The sequence below is a fragment of the Halichoeres trimaculatus genome, unplaced genomic scaffold, assembly GCF_033239565.1.
Source record: "Halichoeres trimaculatus isolate MK-OKI-2021-1 unplaced genomic scaffold, fHalTri1.1 fHalTri1_scaffold_13, whole genome shotgun sequence".
NCBI lineage: Eukaryota > Metazoa > Chordata > Actinopteri > Labriformes > Labridae > Halichoeres > Halichoeres trimaculatus.
Window position 1 is genome coordinate 26,691,351 of NW_027437191.1, and position 13,150 is coordinate 26,704,500.

Sequence of the window (13,150 nt, forward strand, 5' to 3'; positions counted from 1 at the left end):
CTGAAATGACTGAAAAGAGAAAAGCTCAAGCTTCCTGCAAAACTGCTACTTCCTTTTCTCTCGTGTGTCTCTAAAAATCATTCTCATGTTTCATAAAGTGAATCCTGTTTTGGGCAGGTCTTTAACCAGCACAAAACAGCGCATGTCACCCCGCTGTTAATCTCTCTTCACTGGCTTCCAGTGGCAGCTCGAAAAAAATTCAAAGCTCTTCTTCTGGCTTACAAAACATTGACAAGAACAGCTCCTGCCTACCTGGGGTCCCTCTTCCAGGTCTACACTCCTTCTCGTCCACTACGCTCTGCTTGTGAAAGACGCCTGGTGCTCCCTGCCCAGCGTGGCTCCAAATCTCTAGCCAGACTCTTCTCCTCTGTTGTGCCCAAATGGTGGAATGAATTACTTAACTCTTTACGATCCGCTGAGTCCCTTTCTACTTTTAAGAGATGTCTGAAGACTCATCTGTTCAGGAAACACTTAAGCACTTGTTCTGACCCTTCTCCTCTTTGTCCTCAGGGGTAGAATGAGTCAGAAGGTCTCAGATCCAGCTCGTAGTGAATTTTTAGCACTAATTATTGAAGGTTTTCCCCTCTGTCTAAATTCTTGCTTGTGTTGTACCTCACTTTGGACAAAAGCGTCTGCTAAATGAAACTGTGGAACTGTAGAGTCTTAAGGATTAAAGAGGGGCTGAAATATAAATCATAGGGATGGGTATCTTTCACATTTGAAACAATACGGTACCAATTTTGGTTCCTTTGCAAGTATATGTGGTAATAAATATTAATTTGTGTCATAAAAAAACCTCAAAGCTTAAAATCTAAGATGTTTATTCTCAATATGTAAACTTGCAATGGTGTGTTCATGTCCAGCATGGAAAATACTCTTCCACTCCCTCACAGTCACAAGGATGTGTTCAGGTCCCTAAACAAGGTACCGTTTGAGTTTATGTGAATCGATACTTAGTACTGTAAAAAATGGATGTCATCTTGCTCACTTCTAAGTGAGGTTGCCAGAAAAAAAATCCACTCCCCCGGTGGCTGGCTGCAGTATAGGTCAAAAATCCATCTCCCAAGTCGTTCCAAATGGGCTGTGGTCAAACTTTAAAAACTTAATACACCTTGTAGAAATGTTTCTCACATTCAATTGTTGTGGTATTTTGAAGATACCTTTTAGCTGCCTTGTATTCAAGTCCTTTTTTTTCTGAAAAGTTTCATTTTCATTAGTTATAAGAGGTTGAAATAAAGCTTTACGTCACGTTTATTGATAACTGACAGCTGCCGTTCTTGAGTATTTTTTAGGGGGGATTGTAAAAAAAGTCGGGTTGGATAGCCAAGAAGATTTTAGACTATGGAAAGAAAAGAACAATCATTATTTTTATCACCCCGCTCCACTCAGATTATCTCCAAGTCCCTCTTAGCCTCTACTGCGCAGACTCTGGCTGCACAATGGTAGTGCCTGCAACAGGGGTATTTTGGCTTCAAAACCGTACAATGGTAAATGGTGGAGCCACGCTGTCCACTCTATATACAGTCTAAGGCCTGTGCCTATAAAAACACCTAATTCTGTACCCATCCCTGATAAAACTTGCTGACTGAAACATGTTTCTCTGACTTTTCAAAGAGAGGAACATCAGCTGAGACTGGGAACATGTTTTTACATGAATTATTTAAACACTAACACACGATGAAGTATTTAGATGCTACACTAACAGAAATGAAAGAGCAGAGTCTGTAGAAACATTGAGATCAGTCCATCCTTTAGACCAGCTTGGATAAGTTTAGTCATCTTAGATGTATTTATGCTTATTTTTAACTTGGCATCAGAAAAACAAAGTATCTGTTTGCTCAGATGTTCCTGTTTGAGAGTTACAACAGTAAAGAAAATGTCTGAAAGAAGAACTCTTTCATGAATCAGAGCCTCAGGGTTTCTCCAGACACCTTCAGGATTCACATACCTCCACGGAGATCCGCAGAGGCCGCCACGTAGGCAAACGTGTCCATGTTGATGATGTCGATGACAGGGCTGACCACACGGGTCGGGTCCTGGACACAAACACACATGGTAAAGAAAAGCAACTAACACAGAGAAAACACACACACATGTGCTTCAGAGGCTGTGCTTTAAAGCAGAAAGAGGAGAGAAAGAGTAAAGGACGACAGGAGGAGGAAAGAGTGCACAAATCTTCAAAATGAAAACTGCAGATGGAGAAAAAAAGTGGAGGGAGAGGAAATGACTGAGAAGGTGAATGTGTTCTGCAAAGCATCAAATTCCTTTGTAATGAATGAATTTCTCAGCTCAGTGTGTGTGCATGTGTGTGTGAAACAGCCTGTATATTCCAAGGTCGTTATCCTGCAGCACATTAAACCATTTTCAGTCTTTCAGCAGAGATCCTGCAGACGGCACGCTCAGCGAGGTGAGAGTGACCTCCGCTCTCTGCTTCCAGCTCCACGTGACTCCCTTTGTTAACGCTGAGGTCGAATAAAACACAGAATCCATCAGGATTCAGAGGTTTCATCAAGAGCGATGGATAGACTGATCAAAGAGAAATAAAAAGAAAATACAACCTCTCTTTAAAGAAGGATTTAATTTGGGTTAAAGCTGATGTTTGTCTGCTGATTTATAATAATTTGATTCTGTTTGAATAAATCAGTCTGAGGTTTATTGTAGTAACATCTGTGGGGATGTATAACTGGACTTAAATGATGAAAACGTCTCTCAGGATGGAGACAAAGGGCTCCAAAACTGATGTCTGTTACTGTCAAAAAATGAAGAATGCGAGCCCAGATCACTCTGTCTTGTTCAACCATCCACAGGATCATAATAATCCTCTCACAGAGCTCGCTTATCGCCTCCTTAACCCTCAATGGATCCTAAACCTGAGAGAAGAGGAAACCGGCCAAACGTCTGCTCTTTATTTAGCTCATATTTCTATCTGATGGCACATTCTGCTCTTTACAAGGACTGCAGACACACACAAACACACACACACACTCTGATGGTCCTGTATTAGTTTGGCGTGCCGGCTGGATGAGTCTCTGATATCACGGAGCAGGTGGATCGGTTCTGGACCATTAGCTTCAGGGTCAGGAGAAGGACCGCGGGCTGCATCCCTCTGCAGCTCCGGACACATTACAGAGCGTCTGCTTTAATAGCTGTTACAGTAATGATTGGGCACACACACACTCACACACACACTCAACGTGCAGCTCTCAGGGTGAAGCGTCCCGACATTAGCGTTGTAATTAGATGAGCGTTTTTTTTCCAGAGCACCAGGGAGCAGCATCTTAATTTCAGACTCTTCTTCTCTTTTCCAGCTGATTAGAAACTGAAGGCGTGAGGATGGCAGCGAAAGGAAAAGTGACCTGAAAACATCCTGAATCATCATAATGACCATCATCACTGCCTCCATTATCCTTAATGTGAGTCTGCAGTGTCTCGCTCCAACATAACGATGACAACAAAGCTCACCTCAATGATTCAGCAGGTGAAGCTGCCACCTGCACGTCTCTCTGTGAGCTGATAAATATGCAGACAGGAGCACGCCCACAGATATCTGATGCTGTTTAATGATTTTACTCTGCTCTTAGTTTATCTCACAGACACTTTTATTGACCGTCTCTGTGATGGATTTTATATGTTAGAGCCCTGAGGGCGGAGAGGAGCTAATACTGACGCTTTAAAAATCAGAAGATCAGAATAATGAAGCGCTAACTGTCCACAGATAAACCTCCTCCGTCCTCTGATAGGATCCTATACATTTAACAGGACTCATCGCGGGATCAGTTTCACACCCAAAAAAAGTGTCAAAGACTCAGACATCAGGTGTGCCTGGTTGTCTCTGATTCAGAGCAGGTGTGAGAAGCTTAGATCAGGTTGAGTTGGGGATGAGGGGCCATGTTGGAAAAGGGGAGAGGATCTTTTCAAGTTGCACTCCTTCACCACCTTCTGTCTCGGAGACTCTGCACACTGTTGTAAATTACATTTAGCGAGTCATGTATTTGTTTTGGAATTAAATGGAGATTAGATCGAAACAAATTTACTTTGTTCAAGACAACTTTTTACTGGATACAACGCATGGAGGTAAGGTATTTATCAGTACAGTTACATAGCACTACGGTTTGAAACGTGACATCAAGCAAACATTATAGTAGCCGGCTATATGTAGTGCTATCGGTAGGCTAACGTGACAACAAGTAAACACAGTAAGTTTGTATGTAGCATAGTAGCTGTCTATATTTAGCACAGCTGGCAGCTTGGTGCTCTAAGACATGTGAGTAATGTGTAACATTAGTAAATCCTGGTTAGCTATGTCCTGCCAGTCATCTACCAAGCAGAGCTAACGTAACTTCACTCTTCATTTTTTTTGATAGACTCTCAAGTTTGAACAGACCACTGCAGAATAACTGCTGACTGTGGGTTGGGATGAACATTATCACATATAACAGTTTAGCTCCTGTGTTAGCCATTAGCTTGGGCTGTATCACTCTCCTGTTTAGCTTTCTTCTGCTCTTCTGTCCTTTTTCTGTGTGACAGTTAGGCTCCAGTGTCCACCATCACTACAAAATTAATCACAGAAATTGTGTTCAGCAGAGAAAAACACAGATCTCTGTAAATCAATGCAGTCCTGGTTGGCCAGACCTGTAAGTTAAGAAGTAGCACTTTAAAATAACCTGTAACCAGTAATATTGGTACTGATGAAACTCATTTTAAAGTGTGCAATATATCTAGAAGGGAGACTTTTTCCAAGATCACTTTCAAACTCCTCACAGCCCCTTAAATGACTTTTTTGAGAGGCAAATGGTTCAGTGTGTGGGGCTCAAATTGGTATAACTCAGATTGGGACAGTACTTTGCCACTTCTCACTTAACCTGCATGTCACCATGTAGCTAACCTGAACATCAGCATGAGTTTTTATTGAACAAGCTTTAGTTGGACAATAATTTGACAATTTATCTACGAAATTGAAAGAAATAAGAAGATAAAAAAATTGATTATATCATTCAAACTGTGCATACAGTATGTGTTAAGATATGAAGATTTGGGCAGATTAAGGCTGTTTTAAACATTTATTATCATAGACAGGCAGACTTTTATTTCTGAGGCATCAACATTGTTTTTAATTTCTGTGATTCTTGTTCCTCATCTCTTCTTTCAATTTCTGAGTTACATGCTTGTTTACCCATGTTTCTATGGTTTCAAATCGCAGTAAAATGAACTGTGGGTAATTCCGTCATGTCAAATCTGCAAATATGCCTACTTATGGTGCGCTGAGGGCTCAAAAAGTCAGCACGAGAGCCATGGACTTTGTTGGGACGCGCCTCAAAGTCAGTGAGTGTTTGAGTGTCCAAGTGTTGACATTGAGATTGGGTCATCCAGTCATTGTTTAAGTCAGGATGAGGTGACCCGACAGTCAAATCAGACACAACCTTATACGGACAGATGTCAGAGTGACAGCACATCAGCAGGGAGGAAGTTAATTAATTTAAGATTAAAATGAAATAATTAGGTTTATGAAAACAGAGAAAGAGAAAGAGGGAAAGAGAAAGAGAAAGAGAGTCAGTCAGGGGGAAGAGAAGTGAAGCTGAAGTTTCAGTCATCTGAGACGATTATTCAGGAACTTTATGATGTTTAACGGATCAATAGCTCATACATTTAAATCTGAATATATGACTGAAAAGTGACAGGATGGACAGAGATGGATGGTACTGCTGAACACACACACTCACATAGAGTGTGGTATGAATATGGATGATGCTGGTTCAATCTCTGTGGTTGTTTTAGTTTATCGATCGTTGCTTTACAGACGGAGCTCAGTAGAGGTGTGATATCAGCAAACAACTGAGACCAGGACTGAGCTGATGAGGCAGGTGGGGACACAGGCGAGGACGTCAGTGGACAGACAGGTGAGGGGTCAATGCAGCCTCAGATTTGGTCTGTTGATGTTTTTTTTAAACCATAAATCTATTTCCATAGGATCAGGAATCTGTAGTTTCATTTTGAAACCAATAGGAAGCTGTGAACTTGTCTGGCGTTGTCACTGTGTTTCAGCGTTTTCAGATGAAACATTGTCAGGCCTTGGAAGAGGCGAGGAGTGAAAGGTTGAGGTGACATTAGGAGGAAAGACTGAAGGGAAAGAGGTAAAAAGGAAAGAAGGAGACAATAAGAGGAGGAATTAGTGCATAAAAAGAAGAAGACAGCTCTCTGACAGAGGGAATAAAAAGAACAGACGGAGCTAAGAGGAGGATCCACAACAGGAGGAATAAAAGAAGACAAAAGGTGTTAGAGGCAATAAATGTTAGAGGACATGAAGGAGGGAACAGAAAGAGGTGATAAAAGAGAGAAGACCCAAGGAGAAAAGGATGAGAAGAGGAGGTGTGAGAAAAAGATGGGCAAGAGAAGGAGGAGACAGCAGTAGTAAAGTAGGATGGGAAATAAGGACACAGAGGATGACAGTGTGAGGAGATGAGGGTAGGCACTAAGGATAGGAGTTACATTAGGAGACAATACAAGAAAAGAAGATGAGAGATGATAAGAGGAGGAAAGTAAAAGGAATGCAGGAGAAAACTAAAGAATAAAAAGCTGGAGGAGATAAGAAAGAGTCGGAAGAGCAGTGCGTGCAGACGAGAAACAAGGAGGTGAAAGAGAAAGGGATGGAAGTGTGGAGAGAGAAAACGAGCTGAGGTTTTGATCTGAGAGACCTCACATTCAGGTCGTTCTCCACCTGAAACACAGATTGTGTTGTACCTGTTTGATCCTCTGCAGCAGGGGGGGCAGCCAGTCCTTATTGACCTCACAGTGACTGTCCAGGAAGGTGAGGACCCCTGCCCGGGCAGCGTCGGCCCCTCGTACTCTGGACCTGATCAGACCTGAGACATAAACATAAATAAACATAGATCCTCATCAAAGCTCTGATCGCTACACTTGTTAAAACTCTCTGGCCTCACAGTGTACCCTCTTCACTGTATAGCAACACACACACACACACACACACACACACACACACACACACATACACACACACACACACACACACACACACTTTAAGTTATATTTATCATGTTTTTTAAATCTTTTACCCAACAAGGTTATGACAACAGATCACTTTTGACATACTTATAGCGTTTGCAAGTTATGAAACATAAAAAAAAAATACTCTTGCAAATTTTTGAACATGCATCTCTGACTTTAATGTAAATTTACAACAATTAAAATCTAAAAAACCCAAACACATTAACTTAACATAATGCTCCACTCTGCTGGGTCCTTGACTGATGACTGTTGATGCGATAAATGGTTGATCCTTCTAAAAACCTTGACTGCACTGTGTGTAGACACTACACAACAGGCATGCTTAATTACCAACCAACTGGTGCTTTAATTGTTTTTTTTTCCCAGGTGACATTCTGATGAAAAAAAAAAACGACAGCAACAACAACAACAAAACCATAAATAGGCCAGTTCTTTCTTAATTCTTAATTTTTTCTTAATTAAACAAAACATTTCAAGCGGTTAGACGGTAATAATGTATTCAATTATTTAATTAAATTATATACAAAAACTGGATTTCTACTTCCACCCTCAGTCCAAAAAAGCTCAACCAGTATACATCATTTAGCTAGCTTAATGTAGCTTCATTTAAAGAGTTTTTTGCTGACAAATGTGCTAACTAAAAAGACTGAATAACTCTGCCGTATTTATAGCCAAGCCCATATCTTATTAAACCTCACTGCATTAATTTGTATCAAATTTCCTCTTTTTCCCAATTTGGTAGCTAATAACACAAAGTAGTGGACTGCAGATGGCAAACAGTGTTCAGCTAGTTCTCTTCTTTTTGTTTGCTGCAAAGTTTTAATGTAAGTGCACATTGTCCTTGTGACTAAACTAACTAAACTAAGTAGCACAGAGGCCTCATATCGACTGCCTTCTGAAGTATCAAAAGAAAATGATTCATGCATTCATTCATTCATTCATACAATTACCAAAAATGGCTTTCCAAAATATTGTGGGGAGATAGGGCTTAATTGAATGAAAATGAAGGAACACAAGACTAAAATTTGTAAATGTTCTTGAAATGTGGGAACATAGAGCTGTGGGAACATAGAGCTGTGGGAACATTGGGCTGTGGGAACATAGAGTTAAGGGAACACTGGGCTGTTGGAACATAGAGCTGTCAGAACACAGAGCTGTGGGAACAAAGAGCTGTGGGAACATTGGGCTGTTGAAACAAAGAGCTCTGGGAACATAGAGCTGTGGGAACATTGGGCTGTGGGAACATAGAGCTATGGGAACATTGGGCTGTGGCAACATAGAGCTGTGGGAACATAGAGCTGTGGGAACATTGGCCTGTGGGAACATGGAGCTCCGGGAACATAGAGCTGTTGGAACATAAGGCTGTTGGAACATAGAGCTGTGGGAACATTGGGCCGTGGAAACATAGAGCTGTGGGAACATAGAGATGTGGGAACATTGGGCTGTGGGAACATAGAGCTGTGGGAACATAGAGCTGTTGGAACATTGGGCTGTAGGAACGTAGAGCTGTGGGAACATAGAGCTGTGGGAACACACTGTAAAATTGTGGGAGCATAGAGTTTAGGGAACACCGGGCGGTTAGAACATAGAGCTGTGGGAACTTTGGCCTGTGGGAACATGGAGCTCCGGGAACATAGAGCTGTTGGAACATTAGGCTGCTGGAACATAGAGCTGTGGGAACATTGGGCTATGGAAACATAGAGTTTAGGGAACATAGAGCTGTGGGAACATAGCGCTGTGGTATTATAGAGCTGTTGGAACATTAGGCTGTGGGAACATAGAGCTGTGGGAACATAGAGCTGTGGAAACATAGAGCTGTGGGAACATAGAGCTGTGGGAACTTTGGCCTGGGGGAATATAGAGCTGTGGGAACATAGAGCTGTTGAAACATTGGGCTGTAGGAACATAGAGCTGTGGGAACATAGAGCTGTTGGAACATTGGGCTGTAGGAACATCGGGCGGTTGGAACATAGAGCTGTGGGAACATAGAGATGTGGGAACATTGGGCTGTGGGAACATAGAGCTGTGGGAACATAGAGCTGTTGGAACATTGGGCTGTAGGAACGTAGAGCTGTGGGAACATAGAGCTGTGGGAACACACTGTAAAATTGTGGGAGCATAGAGTTTAGGGAACACCGGGCGGTTAGAACATAGAGCTGTGGGAACTTTGGCCTGTGGGAACATGGAGCTCCGGGAACATAGAGCTGTTGGAACATTAGGCTGCTGGAACATAGAGCTGTGGGAACATTGGGCTATGGAAACATAGAGTTTAGGGAACATAGAGCTGTGGGAACATAGCGCTGTGGTATTATAGAGCTGTTGGAACATTAGGCTGTGGGAACATAGAGCTGTGGGAACATAGAGCTGTGGAAACATAGAGCTGTGGGAACATAGAGCTGTGGGAACTTTGGCCTGGGGGAATATAGAGCTGTGGGAACATAGAGCTGTTGAAACATTGGGCTGTAGGAACATAGAGCTGTGGGAACATAGAGCTGTTGGAACATTGGGCTGTAGGAACATCGGGCGGTTGGAACATAGAGCTGTGGGAACATTGGCCTGTGGGAACATAGAGCTGTGGGTATATACTGTAGAATTGTGGGAACGAAGAGTTTAGGGAACACTTGGCTGTTGGAACATAGAGCTGTGGGAATATTGGCCTGTCGGAATATAGAGCTGTGGGAACACAGAGCCCTGGGAACATACAGCTGTGGTAATGTAGGGATGACCTGAAGTCTTGTACAGTTGTGTAAGTCACACTGTCTTTTGCTGATGCAAAATTAAGCGGCCTACATCATACTCGACACAAACCATGATTCTCAAGGTTTAGATCACATGATTTTTTAAAACTGAAGATGCAGGCCACTTTACCAGAGGTGGGAAGCATCACGATTTGGGGGAAAAAAAAACAAAAAAACACTTTTGACAAGACTTGGGAAATTATTTTAAGATGGCAAGGATATGGAACATGAGATCAGTTTGAGATCTTCTCTGAAAAACTGAAATCCTCCTGAAAATGATTCTTCTCAGGGAAGCTCATCAGATGAAACTGTGCTCATCCTGCACTACTGTGCACACACACACACACCCTCAGTCAGAGGGGAAATCGATGCCAGGCTCTTAGAGACGCTGTCAGACATGGACACAACCTTTTAACAGGCCCATCACACTCTGCATGTGTGTGTGTGTGAGTGAGAGAGGGAGGAAGTGTCAGTACCAGAAAACGTGTGTGTCAGAGCAGGGCAGTGTGTGTTCGTTCAAGTCAGGGTGTGTGTGTCAACGGGCCTGTTAGGGAGGTCTCCCTGATGGGGGCTGCTGTTCTCCTCTATTTGGACTAAATGGTCTAATCAATACTCCCTGACATGGAGACACACTCTGTGTGTGTGTCCTTTGGAAACAGTGTGAACACACAAAAACTGTGTGTTTGTTGGCAGAAATTGTGTGTGCCCACGTGTGTGTGTGCCGGTGACATTGTAAGAGGGGCCGTGAAGTTTCACGCTGCTCTGTTAGGCCGAGGCTCAGCCAATTAAAAATCCCATTTCATCCTCAATAAGGCTTTATTTTCTGGATGGATGGACACACACACACACACACACACACACACACACACACACACACACACACACACACACACACACACACACACACACACACACACAGAGTTTGGTCCACAGATTAACGATCAAACTCACACAAGTGGAGACCCATTTACTCACATACACACACGCACGAGCACACAGACACATGCACACACACATAAACACACACACTGCAGGACAGGCTGACTTTGTACCAGGGGGACTGTTAATATACTTTGATGACTCTTAACTGTCTCCACCTATCACAGCTGTGTGTGTGTGTGTGTGTGTGTGTGTGTGTGTGTGTGTGTGTGTGTGTGTGTGTGTGTGTGTGTGTGAGGGAGAGAGGACAGAGGTTGAGATGCTTTAATATATGAGCCTGTTATCGTGTCCTCCAGCTGGTGACCAACTGCTGAAGTCAAAGGCTGTTAGCGCCCCCTGTGTGTCAGGTGTGTTAACATTACACTCACAGAAAGTGTGTATCTGGTTTTGACTGCAGTGTGTCCTCACAAGAATACAAATAATAAAAATATGTAAAGTGTGTGTCAGAGGAGTGTTTTTATGAGCCTTAAAAAGACGATCCAGTCAGAGTTGTTTAGTCATACGCTGCATGAAACTTTTCAGTCAGACGAGTGGGACACGTTTCCTGCTGATAAAAAACAGAGACAGACGATAAAGTTTCAGAGATGAAACCTGAGGACAGAATTTAAAGACAGACACCAAGCCAGAAGAGAGGAGCTGTCAGGTGTTCAGCAGAGTTCAGGTGAAGCATTAAAAGAGCTCTCTGTGTATATATGTGTATGTGTGTGTGTGTGTGTTTTCTCTCCTTCAGCCTACTATGAGAACAAACTGCTGTTGTTTGAGCTCAACACCTACTAACCCACAGAACAAGAGAGGATGATGAAGGTGAGTTGTAGAGAAGATGATGGAGCTAGGGAAGATGAAGGTGCAGAGTGTGCTCTGGTTTTTCTGTGCAAGGTTTTAAAAATGTGCGTTTGTGGTGACGGTTTCCGACAGGTGTGATGTCTGCCCCGTGGGTCAGTCACATATTCTCCTTTATTACAATTTTTTATTTTTTATTTGTTGTTTCCTTTAATTTTTATATTTTTTTGTGTTGTATTTTTTCCTTTACATTTTTTTTCTTAATTTATTTATTTATTCAATTTCTTTCATATGTTATTTTTAGGGATGCACCATTATGAAAATTTTGCCTGATACCGATATCCAACATCAATATTGCTGTTATGGCTGATAACTAATATTAACTGATATCAATATTGATTAAAAAAAAGAAAAAAAATCTGAGATGATGTGTCAGGGTAGTTCAGAGAGAAAGAGTGGCGCGATTGCGTGAAAAGACGACTATGAAGGATGGAGTGCTCAAGATGAACATGTTCAAAATAGTACGTTTTGTCTGTTTTTAGATCAAAAAAAGAAGAGAGACAAAAAAGAAGAAAGGCCACCCTTCTTAGGTAGTTTTGGTGTTTACATAGTCATAGAAAACAATACTATCTGGGTCTCGAAAGATCATTCAAGATGCTCTGAAAATTGCTGGCAGCCACGTTGGTTGATGCCAATATGTTAAAAAAAATGACCAACATCAGTCGATACTGATATATCAGTATATTGATACCAATATATCGTGTATCCCAACTTATTTTTTCTTCTTTTAATTTTTTACCTCCGCCAAGGAGGTTATGTATTTGGGAGAGTTTGCTTGTTTGTCTGTGAACAACATAACTCAAAAAGTGACGAACGGATATTGATGAAATTTTCAGTAAATGTCAAAAATGGGATAAGGAAGAAGTGATTAAATTTTGGAGGTGATCTGGATCACCGTCTTGATCCATGTTTTTTTTAAAGGATTCTTTATCATTGTGAAATAGGGACATTTTTACCATATGTGTATATAACTCCACGATAGATGATCGGATTGCTTTGCAAAAAAATACAAGACAAGGTCACCATAATTTCTGACAGATGTAAAAGTATGATCCAGATCCTGGCAATATTCTGGATACTAAGATCTGGAATATGAAATATGTACTGGGTCATCATAATTTTCAACACTGTCAGGTAACAAATTATAGTACAAACCTGCAACTAACACCAAATTGTAGCAGACAGTCTGCTGAAAGGGAGTATAACATTAAAGTAGGACTAAAGTGTTGGTGACAATCACAATATGCTTGACAATCTGCGCTCTCTGAGTGCTTTTTTAGCTTACTTCTATATTTAATTTAATTTCCTATTTTCTTATCTTTACACAAATTGTGTTTTTACATTTTTCCTTTCTACGAATATTTCATCACGTATTTGAGGTCAAAAACCAGAATCTGGTCTTACTGCGTCTTGAATCTTACATGTACCTGGACCTTGGGAACTTAGATGGACTGGAAAGACCTGAACCATCTTTCCGATGTTAGACAGAGTCCCTTCGTTAACCTCCGTCAGCGAGTCTGCCGTGTGAATGACCCAAACTATTCCTTGGGCCTTTTTTAAGGTCAAACCAACCTCTCTGGGAGTCTTACACAGACCCTCCTCCTCCTCTT

At 41.7% G+C, this 13,150-nt stretch overlaps 1 protein-coding gene across 1 annotated transcript in view; it reads right to left on the reverse strand.

Moving 5' to 3' along the window:
• Positions 1-13,150, reverse strand: part of galnt14 (UDP-N-acetyl-alpha-D-galactosamine:polypeptide N-acetylgalactosaminyltransferase 14 (GalNAc-T14)) — a 147,330-nt gene that overhangs the window by 28,430 nt on the left and 105,750 nt on the right. The window contains exons 6-7 of the mRNA XM_074685661.1: positions 6,739-6,860; positions 1,949-2,036 (exon numbers count right to left, since the gene is read on the reverse strand). Coding sequence (XP_074541762.1) covers positions 1,949-2,036; positions 6,739-6,860 — 210 coding nt within the window. The remainder of the gene's footprint in view (positions 1-1,948; positions 2,037-6,738; positions 6,861-13,150) is intronic.